The sequence below is a fragment of the Molothrus aeneus genome, chromosome 7 (genome assembly GCF_037042795.1).
Source record: "Molothrus aeneus isolate 106 chromosome 7, BPBGC_Maene_1.0, whole genome shotgun sequence".
In the NCBI taxonomy this organism is placed as follows: domain Eukaryota; kingdom Metazoa; phylum Chordata; class Aves; order Passeriformes; family Icteridae; genus Molothrus; species Molothrus aeneus.
In genome coordinates, this window is record NC_089652.1 from 24514650 (window position 1) to 24529060 (window position 14411).

The following is a 14411-nucleotide window of genomic DNA, read 5'->3' on the forward strand; positions in this document are numbered from 1 at the left end:
ACAGAGGCTGCATCAGGAACTCTTTGAGGACCCAAAATCAGAAGCTGCAATCACACAAAAGACAGAAAGAATAACCTTCAACTAATGAAAAGTCTCTAGAAATCACACAGGCATGGGGAGCTGTCAGACTTGAGCCCCAAGATAACCATCCAGAGATTCAGAAAGCAAAAATAACTGGGTCCATAAGCATAAGTGAATAAGAGCAAGGCAAGTCTAAGAGCTCAAATAGTATTTGATAACAAAGGGCCAAATAGTTAAATGTTGCCTTTGTTTCAGTCCTCAAAATTTAACTAAAATAATTTTAATGAGGAGAAAGGAGCCCAGGGCAGAATCAGAAAAGAACAGCCTCAAAAATATTCAAATGAGTTAGCTCTGTCCTTGTCAGCATGTCCTAATGAGCTTCAGAGACAGCTGCAGGAACAGTGGCTGACCCATGAAGATTTCATCATCAGGAACTTGAGGAGGATGCAGGAGGTGCCAGGCAGCTGGGGAAATGCAAGCAGAGTACCTAACTTTAAACATAATCTCTATCAGATAATGAAGGTAGGCACTGAGGAAATGAAGGGCAAATCAGCTTAACTGATTCATAGAAAGATACTGAATATTTCTTAGCCAACCAATTGGTGAGCACAGGAGTATAACCAGATGTAATTTGGAAGGGTAATTGCAAAGTGGCTAAGGAGGAAGCTGTTAGTTTAATGTTCTGTGGCTTGGGCAATGCTCTTGGTGCCTTGCCTTTGGACTCTCCTCCCAGAGAAGCATGTTCTAGATTAAATAACTATAATGCAGGTGTACAGCCAATGGAGAAACTGCTTTCTCAGTAGTTGTCAGTGGTGTGCTGTAAACTGGAAACACATTTCAAGTAGAGAGTCTTTTGGACTCTGCTGTCCTCAATATTTTTATTAATGACTTAGATAATTAAATAGTATCTGCTGTTATAAAACACACAGATGACACCAAGCTTGGAAAGGCTGCAAGCACTTTGGAGGATCAGATCAGCATTTGAAATTTGAAATTATCTTGGCAAATTGGAGGAATCAACAAGATGTAATTGAATAAAGAAGTGCAAAGCATTACCCTTAGGAATGAGAAGTCAGAATCCCAAACACAAGCTGGACCAGTCATACTGCTGAAGACAGTGACAGACCAGTTTATTTCACCAGGGAATCAAAAGGCAGGTGGGATGTTACAGTGCTGATACTGCACCTCTCTGCCCTGAGACTGCACCCTGCTAGGGAGTTCACCTGCAGAAAAAAGGGAGATGAAATGAAAAGATTCTGGAGATGATGAGCAGTATTGAGGAGAAGAAGGACATTACCTCATTCCCAGCCTGGTCAGTTCCGGGGTTCACAACTCTCCTCCAAATCAGCCCAAGTGCAGAGTCACATTGATGCCATGGCATTGTTTTCAAATACAAAACTACCTCTCCCTGCTCCTTGGTTCACCTTCTTCCCCATTTCCTGAAGAGCACAGGTTCACCCTCTTCCCCATTTCCTCTGCAGCCTTCAGTATGAGCCACAGGAGCACCTAAGAATGCCAGGCTGTTCAGAGAACTTGTCATATTCAGCTGGAACTGACCTGGGTACAATGGTGAGGGATGCCAGATACTATGTACCCCTTTCCAAGCCTGTATTTCCATGAACAGATCCTTCTGGCTCTCTTTTCCTGATTGATCATCGGCCACTTTCCTGTTCTTAGGTCAAGATAAAAGGTGACTAAGGATGGAGCAAATAAGATAAGATTAAGGCAAAAAGATTGGTGAGGGCTGAACTGGTGGAGCTTTGGAAACAAAAGTGCAGAAATTTGAGATTGTCACAAAAGATTAAAGAATTCACAGAAAGGGAGGGAAGGGTTTGTGTATGCAATGATGTCAATAGAGAGAAAGCCTTGCAAATAAAGTGTTATCTCCCAGAAAGCTTGGTTTACCTTGGCCTGAGTCACAACTGCTGTGGAGGCAAACATGAAGCTTTGATCACAGCTGCCATAATCTTCCCTTGACACCCAATAATGAAAGCAACAGAAACAGGCTGAAGCATGGCAGCTGTCTGGCTGAGATGAAATTGCATTTGAAAAGGAAAACAAAAAGGCAAAGTCCTGCTGAAGGTGGAAACAAGAGGTGACAGGACAGGGCCTTTTTGAGAAGGCAACTGGTTGGAATGGACTGTGATTTTTTTCTTGTGTAGATAATATCAGTGTCAGTGCAGGGGTGATGAGCCACCCACTGTCAGCAGAAGCCCTGTTTCGGTGGTTTTCCTTACTGGCAACAGGTGAAACAGTTCCTGCCTTAAAAATTTGCCTGCTTCTTTCAAGAAAATGCATGGCAGGTGTTGGAATAAGAGGAAGGGTAATTAGAGGCTGAAAATTCTGGGGAAAACATCACTTAGTGGCAGAGACTGACCATGTTCAGGAATTCACTGAATGTCATTTCTGGGAAACTGCTGCTCCAAAGTTACTTTAAATTGGAGGCTCACAACCCCCTGGGTTAATCTTACAGGATGGTGGTACAGCAGCTGTGATGGTACCGCTTCCCCATCCAGAGACACAAACACAATTTCTTTGTTACTCTGCCACTGTTCTCCCAGCAGCCCTTCTGGCCCTTGGGCTGAGGACTTTTCTCTTGATCAGTTTTCTTACAAGCCCACTGATGCAATGCATCTCTGTCTCATCTATTCCCAAGAGATTCCAGCTTTCAATAACTTTCAGATCAAGGAATTTAATCCAATGCTGATCCAGCCAGGTCTCTACATGAGAAAATGGGAATGAGAGCAGCACATCATGAGTGCCCTCATTCCATGGGAGCTTCACTTCACCCAGCACAAACTAGGGATTTCATGAAGCAGGCAACGATCTGGACTAACAAGTGTACAGCTCACAGAAATTTTCCATCTGAAGAGGATGGTTTTCACAGAGGATCCACTGAGAACAGATTTTGTGAAGCAGAAGAGGGCAAGATAAAATGGGGAGGAGTAGAAAAGGACCAGGACACTCCCAGAATCCATCTGAAACTCTGATATAGACATTTCTGTGTTGAGGACTGCACAAAGAGAGAAGATCACACCAGCCTGTAATCTTACACACTCAGAGGATTTGGCTTATGGAATAACTGCTTCTAAGTGGACACCTCAAGTTGGAAACAGTCCTTCCTAAAGGACTTCCCACTGAATTCTGGCCTTTAAACTGAACATTTCACCCCTGTCAACAAGAATGATTTTTCAGGGGAGCGGTGTTCTTGTTAAGGGATGCACAGAGCTGAATGTAAGAATTCTGATCCTAATTTATCTGAGGCAGACAAGATTTGTTTCAGTGAGAGCATTAAGCATCCTGCAGCTTGATATTAACTGATGGACTCTTGCTTACTCTTGGCACTTCCTCTTGTGAATGAATCACTGTTACTTCCGCTTCCATGCCCACCCCTCCACTTGGTTCCTTCTTAATTTTACAGCTTCCTGAGCTTGACACTGGGAAATCGATAAGTAATTTAGAGCCCAGTAAATACAGATGAAAAGAGGTTATTTTGTACTTTTATAAATATTTGGAGACCAAAACTATCTAAGAAAACAGCTGCTCAATTGACTCAGCAACCCATCCATCAGCATCACACAGTTAATTGCATAAGATCATAAACATTTATAATTAGAAGGCAAACAAACAAGAATTTTATAAACAGCCCTCTTGAATCAGGCTGCACATTAAATATTTGTGATAAGGTAATTAAGAATAGATTTACAATCGTGGCTCGGTGTTTAATACTTTGTAGAATGGATTTGATTCTATGGAGAATGTTCTACAGCCAAAGAGAAAACATTTGATTTTGGCTCTTTTATCCCAGGCTTAAAGTGGTCTCTGAGAAACACTGATCAGAGTGGAATTTCATTCATTACTGATCAGACAGCTCATTTAAATGTATGTCTAATGTCCCTTGTCATGGGCTGATCCACTTCAGGCATGCTTCAAAGCTCTGTCTCCTTGGCTGGATCTGCAGGCTTTCCCTAAGTCCTGCTTTTTATGGTTGATACTTTGATCAGACCACGTCAGAATTCTCAACCATGTTTCAAAGCAGGAAGGAAAACCCACATTTGCTATTATGACATCACTGAGTTTGGTTATAAAAAGCCAGCAGCACTGCAGGGTTACAGCTGTGCAATCTCAGTGGCCTGTGGGAACCAGAGGGTAGAGCTCTCTCGTACTGTGGTGCCCTCCACCATTCCCTGTCCCAAAATAGTCAGATCTGCGTACAAGCTAGCCAATGGAGTTAATTCTACAGCCAGTGAGCAGGCTCAGCACCCCATTTCAATGAATGTGAGTCCCCCTGAAGCTAATCTGGGATCAAGTCAGCAGGGCTCCTAAGTTATGCTTAGAACCAGGGAGGCTGGAAACTCAATCTGTACTGAAACAGTGATTTAAACTCTCTGACATCAGATGCTGATCCTAAGAAACCAAGTGGCTGCATCCTGTGAGTGGGTAATGGGGAGATCAGCCCTGAGGGTAAGATGACCTTCAGGTATTTTAGGGTCTGATGTGGCACAGGTTGTCTCCAGTAATTACCTGTCATCAGAAGCTAGAAGTGTCTGGAAAAGGTAGGTGGTGGGTAAAGCTGTAGCATCTGATTAATCAGTAATAGCTGTAAACCACTTTATTCTGGGGTGTCCATCATCTCTCTACACGTTGTTGGTCAAGTCAGCCCCTTTGTTTAGGCATGGGTTTGATTCTTGTGAGTCTTGTTCATGTATTTTTATGGTTGCAACAGGAAGGCAAGAGAGCTACTCTTCTTAGAAGGGTTTTTGATAATCTTGATCCTGACCCAGAATGGTGAAGCCTTCATCATTAAGGACAATGAAGCCATCCATGTGCTAACTCACCCAGTCCTGCCTGCTGGTCTGGCTTCAGTTACATGGGACACAAAGGCACTTTCCTAAGAGACAGATGGCTGCAAAGCAGACTCCCCTCATTCCACATAAATCCCATTGTCTAGCAAAGCTTGTGAGGTATATTACGGTGTGCCAGCTAAGCCAGTCTACAGGAGATGTTGCAGCTTCCTTCAGCCTCAGTGGGGAAGACCTGTGTGGAAGCCACTGCTAGACCTAGTGCTTCCACAGGGTCTAGCCAGAGTCTGCAACTTCAGTAATAATAGCAGAGCTTAATACTCAAGTACTGTCATCATCCAAGCAGCTAAAATTATTTAATTCCTTCATCTCATGCAAGGGTGGGGAGGATGATGGAGACAGCTGGGAAATGAGATAGCTGCTGGGCTGCTGAGGGGCCTGAGCTGCTCCTTCTCTTAGGAACACAGAGACCATTAGCAGTGCCATGTCCTACAGCACAGAGCCATCCCCAGACATCAGCCCTAAGCCTGCAGGTGGGCGGCAGGACACAGGCACTGCCTGCATGCTCTGCACACACTGGGAGCTCCTCTGCCCTTTCTGTCAAGCATGCTGAGCTCCCCCTTGAGAGGAGGCAACGATGCTGGATGAGGTACCTGCTCTGCAGATGAGCAAAACTTTGCCTTGGAGAACAAACCACTTATGGGCACAGACAGAACCTCTTTTTCTGCTCAGTTGCTGCTTCTGGCCTCCACATGTGTGTCTGCTCTGCTGCTGTGTGTGTGGGGAGAGACATGGGCTGTGCATACACACGGCGCTGGTGCACAGCTGTCAGTGACACGTCAGCTGCAGCTACACCCCCTCCAAACACACGCCTGAGCCCAGTGAATCATGCCTATGCAGCATGCAAAATTAGCCCAGTGAGAGATAAACCTTGGGCATTTGTTGGTAAACAGATACTCTTTTGCTGTAAGAGCATAACTCACTGTGCTTCATTTACGATCCGTTTGTCGATGGCTGAGATAAAACCGTCATCCCTTTAATTCAGGCGAAAAAGGGATCCAGCAGAGGAGGAGCACCAGTGCTCTGCCTGTCGGTAATTAAAATACAGGATTTATCATTGAGAAAGCACTGGCTGGAGAGCTAAGCTTAGCCAGCTAACTGGGGGAAAATGCTGGGGAAGGTTTATGGTTCTTTCTAAAGTTTTGTTTGTGTTTTATGTCTATTTCTTTCCCCCTTCCCTCCAGGTCTAATAATACACGAAGGGCCCTCGGTTTACCGGATTTTTAAACGGTGGCAGGCGGTCAATCAGCAGTGGAAAGTGCTGAACTATGACAAAACAAAGGACATGGAGGAGCAAAAAACAGGGACCAGGACAAATCAGCGCCCCTCCTCCCAAACCACCCACTCGTCCTCCACTGGTGGTACAGCCACTAACTCCGCTCCAGCCGACAGCGGGGCACGGGCTGCCGGCCATGCCACAGGCACCCTCTCTGACCACCACTGTGCTTATACCATCCTGCATATACTCAGCCACCTGAGGCCTCACGAACAGAGGAGTCAGTCTAGTAGTAACAGAGAGCTCGTCATGAGGGTCACGACGGTCTGAGCAGAGGAATTCAGGAGGCCTTAACATGAAGCGGAGGAGACAAAGAACTCATAAAGCAGAGGAGCATGGTGTGCCTTTTTCTTTCCTTTTCTTTTTTCTTCTCTTCTTTTCTTTTTTCAGTAACTGCACAAGATATAAGAGGCGGCACCTGGCCAGCTAAGGAAAAAAGCAGGTGGAGGGAGAGCTGCACACTCATGCTAAAGAGGTTAATGTTTTCCAGCCTGTTTAAAAAAAAAAAAAAAAAAGAAAAAAAAAGAAAAAAAAAACAACCCAAATCACAAAAAAACCAACAAAACAAGTGCAATACAGACTACAAACTGAGTAGGCAGAGTTCTGGGGAAGCAGAGGAACAGACGGTTGAGCATGTCTTACAAATCCTATTACCTGGAATAGGTAACGCTCTGTGCACAGCCCCCGTACACACACGCACGCGCACACAAACACACACAAAGTGTGAGATTTATAAAAACATGGAAGGGAACGAAATATTTGGAGTGGTTTTATTTTCCAGACTCCAATTAACCAGGGCTATGAGTTGTTTTGTTTCATGAGTCACTGGAGCCTTGTTTGATTTACCGTGGGGTACCTGAAGTGAAATGGCTGGGGATTTTTCAGTATTGATTTACAGAAGACAGATTGAATCATCTCACTAAGAAAATCTTAACAAAATCCAGGCATACCCAAATTTCACCAAGAAGCCTGTTTTTTTCATAATGTTCCTGACAAGGGGTTTGTGAGGGTAGAACTGGGAGGGGGGAGGGTGCTCCATAACCTTTATTTGACGTATAGGCATTTTTGGCAAATTTTGTACAAATGTTCCGCAGGTGTTTCAAGCACAAGTACTGGTGTGATTCATGCCTTCATAATCCCAAATCCAGCATCCAGACCTTGCCACCCACACACATCATTTTCCATGCAGACATTCCAGGTTAATTTCCTTCCATTTTACTCTAATCGCAAGAAGCTGACCCATCTTTGGTGGGTTTCTGCTCCCTTGCTGATTCAGACACTCATGCATTGGAGATGTACCTTTTTTTTTTTGGTGTCTGTATCTCTGCTGCTCAATTTGCAACAGTCTCACTCAGTCTTGTAGACTGATCCTTTCACATCCAGTCTGTTAGTTTATTACAGAGTCTATTCCATTCAATCATCCAAAAGAGAGTTAGTCTGAAGAGGGAGCACAGTTGCTGACTGACTGTGTAGCACTTCTAATAAGTCTCCCTCTCTGGGATATATCCTCGAACGTATCGGTTGCTCTTCAGGAACATTCTCTTTCAATGCACAATGGCTGAATCATTTGTGGATATTAAAGGGACACTGTCAAGTACTTTTTAAATAGTTTTTAGGGTTTGGGCTTTTTTTACTCTCCATTGTTTGTAATATTCTCTTACAAGCTTGAAAATAAAATTTCTTTCCCTACCGATTTTGTCCTTTTCCATTTGGGCATGTATGGTTCTCTCCACTCACCCCATTCCTTTCACCATCCCTGTCCTTCTCCTCCCTACCTTTCTTCTGTGACAGGAGGAAATCCATATTTCTGATTTCCTGCTGACTGTCTTCATTCTATGGAGGATATGTCCCAGCTCTATGGGGTTGAGTTATTTTGCAGCTGCCACAGAGGAAGCATAAGAGCAGGAACCCTAGAAATACGGAGATTAGCTGGGATTTTCAGGAGCAAAAGCTCAGCTATCACAAAACAATGACCCCATAGTGTTCAAGCCTGAACCCAGCTCTCTCCAAAATCAAGATAAAGTCTTCAGCCAAACTGCATCCATTTAGCAGCAGTGCCAAGCAACGTTGCATGATGGCTGAATGCAGCTGCCCTCCATCATCATACCAGCACCTCTCGCACCTTCTGTGGAGACAGGGCAAACGGGGGCTACCAGCTCCTCTGGCAGCCAGGCTGTCACAGGCCAAGTGTTTCTGGACTGGAGAAGGTGTCAAACTTCAGCCTCTGTGTTTGAGCATGGCAGCCATCCTGCAGCGTTGAGGATGGAGGTGAGCAGCTTAAGGCAAGGTCGTATTTTTCACCTCGATTACTTGACAGTGTCCCTTTAAATATCAGAATGCAACAGAACAGGTACTTACTTCTCTGGCAGAGAATGTGGGAGGTGGAACACCGTCCGAGAAAGCCAGCTTATTGAGGACCAGTGTCAAACAGCATGGTTTCTGAGGCCACTGTACCTTTGTCTGACCAGATTTACTATCTACCAAAGAGTACTTTTGGCAGAGGGGAGAAGAGAGATGGTGGTGGGCAGAGGGAGAGGGAAGGGGCAGTTCCAGTCATCTCTGAAAGTAGCTATCCCCCAGAAGGAAGGTGTTGCAATGAATGATCTCTGGAAGAACTGTTTCAGTAGAGAGAAACCTGGCCAAAGCAAGCAAACACAGCAGCCTCTCGCTCCTATGCCTGTTCTGGAAGCTGTCCACATTCCAAGAGATGAGTAATTATAGTGTTTTTGGGAAGGGGGAAGCATACACAGATGAAGGGACAGCTGTCACCCATGATGTCGTTTCCCGCCCTGCCCTCCACTCATTTAATATGGAGAAGTCAAATTCCTTTAATTTGGCTAACAGATAAAATGTTACGAGGTCAGAAGCACAACTTGCTGTGAAAGAGTGGTGTACTCTGAGCACACAGGACTCTGCATACTCTCACTCCAGCTCTGCCACTGACTCTGTAGCCTTGGGCTGTTTGGCTCAGTCCCCCCTCCACGCAAAGGGGGAATAACAATACGTACCTACCTCACAGGGGTGTTGTGAGAATCCACGTTGGTAAAGCCTGTTGAAGTGCTGAGTCTACCGCCGGTAGTGACAAGGTGTGTGGTGGGGGTGAGCAGCGCTGCCCTTTTGCTGGTTACAGTGTGAATCACAGCGGGAGCCCATCGGCCTTCTCCTCCCTGGAGACCCTCCTTGAGCGGAAGCGGAGGCTGTTGCCCGAGTGCCCTCTCCTCCATTGCATGACATTTTAAGCGGCTGTGAGGTGCAGGATAGTGACAGACATGAAGTCCTACTTGACCAGGGATTTGCTACAACGTTTTCTATATCTGTGGGGTTTGTTGGTTTGTTTTTTCCATATATTGTGCTTAGAAATAAACTTTCCACTTAGGGCTGGCGGTTTGGGGTCTATTCTGTTGCATGGCAATGTATACAAGTCTTATTGTCTGTCTTACTGTGCAAATGATCCCGCAGCCCAGTTTCAGAGATGGGCATGGTCTGAGCCTTTTCACAGCGGCATAAGACTCAAAAGCCTGTCTAGACTGTTTAATATTTAAACAACACTATGAACTTGTCAATTGTATGTGTTCTGTGCAATACGAAGCATGTCATTAGCTGGCTTGATGGGCAGAGGGGCTAAAGGAAGGTCAAAACTTGTTCAAAGAGCTTCATACATGTGCCAGCATGGGAGCCGAATGGCTGCCACCAGCAAAGCAAACTCGGGGGAAGCCATTGGAAACTATTTTCAGAACAGTTTACTCCAGAACAAGGTACTTCTGAGTTTACGAACTTCTAGGCTGCCAGCCTGAGAGAACAAGTGCAAATTTAGTGTGGGGGTTGGGGTTTTGAATTCCCTTTTTGTTTCCTCCTCAAAGTTTTGATGGCAGAAATACTGAGGATCTCTTCCTTCCATAGCACAGTTCTCTCATCTCCCACAATCTCCTTGTGCTACTATGCAGGACTTTCAAAGGTGCAAATGGAGACAGTACGCTCCTGAGACATGAAAAATAAGTTGTGTATTGGGTGATTCTAGCAGATAGATGAGATGGGGCAGAGCTATGCTGCAGAGGCATCTCTTCTTCCCCATGTCTTTCTTCTAGTCTTGTCTGCTGGGTCCCTGAAGAGACGTTCCCTGTACTTTGTTACAAAGCTGTCAGATCACCTTCCACTGACAAACAAAGCTTGCAGAGTTTGGCAGCTGTTTCTCCCAACGGAGAAAATTCTGGGTCCTATCACTGTGGAGACCCCTCAGTTCTTGGGCTTTGTGGTCCTCCAGCATTGTTTGGGGGTGGTCAGTGTGGAGGACTGTGTTCAGCCATCATCAGAAATCGTGCGTGTATGGTCCTGCTCAATCTTGTGATTTCTGCCAGTCCCCTGATTTTCTGTCAGCTTGGACAGGTCTTTCTGGTAATGCTTTTCTGGTTATGCTCTTCAGAGGTGTTTTGCTCTGTGTCAGTTGCCAATGCTGTTCTTGCCTACTGAAACATCAGTGCTGGCCTCCAGCTTCACAGCTCTTCCATTCTTGCCATCCTGTCTCTTGGTAAATACTCACTGCCAAGTTCAAACCCTCTTCCTCTGTGCCTGCAAGGGGTCAAGCACATGCACTAACCCAAGGGTCACCAGAGAACACAGGGAATGTTAAGAGTCTATATCAGTAAGTCAAACTCTATAACCATCAGTCTTTGATATATATTTACTTTTCCAATCTCAGTGCCTGCTGTTAATTGGTTGGTACAAAAAAAAGACAAATGCTGGCAAAACCCATATACCCAGCTAACACTTGATTTCCAATTTAAAATGTAAAAAACTATGGGCTGTTTTTCAGAAAAAGCTGGTCTGTTCCCTGTTGTGGTTTCCCAAGCAAGTGGTGAAGAGGTTCTTGTTTTACCTTCCCATGATGGGATGGGCAACCCAAGGAAAGAGAAAGTCAGCAGCTTAGATTTGAGTCAAGAGAAGTGTCAGCTGTCCTGTTTTCACTCAGGGAGACAGGAAAATACTATTCACACCTACCAGATCCTTGGCTCTTCTCAAAGCCCTTGATATGGGAGCAGTAACTCTAGAGCCAATGGCTGCAGCTGGAGGACCATTCTGAAGAATTTCCAGTTCTGAAGACCATCCTCTGTCCACTTGTAGTGGTCAGTCATTCAAGCATCCTCTCTTTGTTTTCCTTAAGAAAAAGATTATTTGACTAAGCAAAGCACCAATGCTCTTCAGTGTAGGATGAGGCTGCACCATTAGCACTTCCAACCTGTGGTACATCCACCAGGATTCCTGTCCATCTTCTTGTGAGGATGCATGGTCAGAAGAGCTGCTCCTTCCCTGTTTTCTTTTATGTTGGTCAAGCACTTGGAGGAAACCAGTCAGGAGTGCAATTGCTTTAGGGACTGCTGGCTGAGTACCCTGATCTCCCCTCCAGCATCATCTCCCCTGTGACTGCTCCTTCTCATTCCTGAGGCAACAGATGCCTCATCCCCTCTGCCATCCTTAGACTCTGGCCCTGAAGATCTCATGAGCAGACACAGAACTACATCCTTCACATTTCCAGACAGGTAAATTCACTCCATTGATAAACAATGACATTCAAATCCTGAGAGGACAAGCAAGTGTAGGAGCCTATTGCATTGACCTTCACCATTTCTTACATGCTGAAGGAAATATGGTGAAAACACCAATTGGTTTCCTCCATTTTGCAGCAATGGACCAGTGGCCCTAGGAATATTTCCCTCAATAATGCAAGTCTGACATGCAGCAGTTACTGCAGGCTGTCTTTGATCTCACATCTATCATGTCGGATAAAAGGAGAGCAGAATCTGACAGTTCTGTGCTGTTTACACAAACATCAAAAACTATCTTAGTTCATTATTCAAATTACCTCCAGGTCAGTGGGTGAATTTCTCCTTTGATTTTTTTTCTCTTTCAGAACTGGAATTGCAAGATAATAGATATGTAAACATATACATATATATTTATAAATGTTATCCTGAAAACATAAAGAAGAGATAAAAACCTAAATAAACCTACAACAATACTTGATTTTTGAATAGGTCTTGTCAGAAGCCAGGGAGTTGCTGTGTGGAAAATGTGACATAGGGTTTGACTTCAGGCAAAGAGAAGACAGAAGAGGGAAATACTTTTATGGCACTCTTGGCCTATCTTTAGTTCATGCTCATTATTGTATAGCATTTAATTAAGACAGAAATATGTGGAAAACAGACACTCAGCTCCAGCAGCAGGAAACAGACTAAAGACCCCTCAAAACTACCTGAGCCTCACACAAGCACAATGATGCAAAAGCACAAACAGCTGCCATCACAACTGCTTGAAAAGAGATGGATTTCTAAATGGGACAAGAACTCAGACAGAAATTCTTTTCGAAGCCACATTTCCCATATTTCTTACTTAAAAAAGGAAAAAAAAAAAAAAGAGAGAAAATGAAAAAGGAGTGTTCTGATACCCGAGTCTTAAAGAAGTAAGTAACAGTAGAGAAGAGGTACTAAGAGAAGATGCTCCTTTCTTTGTTATATTATGCATCAAGATGTGCTTTGCCAAACAGAATTAGGATATCACATTCAGTTCCCTGATCATTCAAAGACAGTCTCAGTGACTGAGTCTGCTCAAAGAGACTTCCTAGAGTGTAGCCTTCACCAGAGTACCAGAGCTCCCACTGGATGGATGAGCTGGCATCAGGCTGTGTGCCTCCAGCTGCACTCTTCTGTGGCAGGATCACCACCTGTTAGCAAGTCACTGTTGGGCAGCTTTCATCAACTGATAGAGGTCATGATATTAATAATCACAAAAATTGCACATGCCCATCGGGCCCCTGCAAGGGACCTGTCTCATCCTTTCACAGCTCAAGCTGATGAGAGCCACTCTGCTCTTTGGTCTTCATCACAGGAGAGCTTTCCTTTAAAATCCAGCCTGCTACACTTCTCTGGGAGTTCTTCTATCACACTTTATAGAGATCCTTTTTCCTATAAGGATGAACAGACTTCTAACCAACCCACCTGATCTTACTTTCTAGCTAGAGAGACAAAAATTAATGTTCTCTGACCAGCTGATCTCAGTACCTATGTTCTTATGAGATGATATTCTCCCTCCCCTTTCACTCACTACTCCATCATCTTCGCTTTCCTTTGGAAAGGGGTGATCCATTGCTACCAAATGGTAGCAATCTCCAAGATGGGAATCTGGACAGCCCTTCTACTCCTTGCTAACAGGCACACAAACCTTCCTCCCGCTCCTCTAGACTGCTGTGGCCAGCAGAACCCTTTTTCATGGAGTTTCACTTCTTGATCCAGAAGAGCAACCGCTTTGAAGCATCTCCTTCACTGCTATCAAGCTGTGGGATAATGGCATGGGGAATCTTTTGTTTCTTAGCCTCAGGGTAACTACAGTGGATGATGTACCTGAGCCAGAAACACAGTGAGGACAAAGCACTTGTATTTTGGATGGTGGTAAAACCCAGCTGAGGCTTGTTCTGATGACAGGAGAGCAAGAATCTTTGTCAGCTTCATACGGTAGCAAATCAAAATGGCCTTGTTCCCTCGTGTTTTTGGCTCATTTACATCAGCTCTCCATTACAAACAAACCCTTTTGTAGGCAATGCAGGCCAGGCCTGGGGAGGAAATCTTCCTCATTCCAGAAGCACAACCAGCCCGTAGCTATGCATCAATCCCTTCAGGACTTTTGCCCCTGAGAGGCTGAGTGCAAGAATGGAGGTAGCTAGCAGGGATGGCAAGAACACTTCCCTGGATCTTCGTCCCCAGGGGGCAAATTTTTCATCTCTACATGTGAGTCCCCTTTGAAGTCACTCCTAAGGCCTCCTTCACTACTACAGGGTCTGCCCAGGAGACTAAGCAGTGTCTCTGCATGGATCCCCCAGGTCTGCTGCTGGGATCCTCATTCAGGCCTGCCGGAAATCACATTGTTCTGTGAGGGCTGAGATGAGTCAATGGTGTGTCCATGCAGAAATACTCTCTTTGAGACAGCTACAGAGATGTCTGTGGGGTTGGGAGGGAGGGGGTGGATTTGTCCAGGGCAGGAAGCACGGGGAAGGGAAGGCTGCAGTGTAAGGAAACATCAGCCACAAGGGAGGGGCTGACTAAGAGGAATGACCATGTCAACTGTGTTACTGTCCCGTCATTCTCCTGAACCCAGAATGGAAACTTCCAAGTGCTCTTCATGAGCTTACGTTTATTAGAAAACTATTCCTGGGTGTTCAAGATTGTTTTCTAATGAAAATATACATAATAAAAAAAGAAAATCAA

General features: G+C 44.9%; 1 protein-coding gene across 2 annotated transcripts in view; it reads left to right on the forward strand.

Annotated features, from left to right (window-relative positions):
• MARCHF4 (membrane associated ring-CH-type finger 4) overlaps positions 1 to 14411 on the forward strand; it is a 105318-nt gene extending 90907 nt beyond the window's left edge. For both annotated transcript variants that reach the window (XM_066553103.1, XM_066553104.1), the window contains exon 4: positions 6068 to 14411. In XM_066553103.1, coding sequence (XP_066409200.1) covers positions 6068 to 6429 — 362 coding nt within the window. In that variant the 3' untranslated portion in view covers positions 6430 to 14411. The remainder of the gene's footprint in view (positions 1 to 6067) is intronic.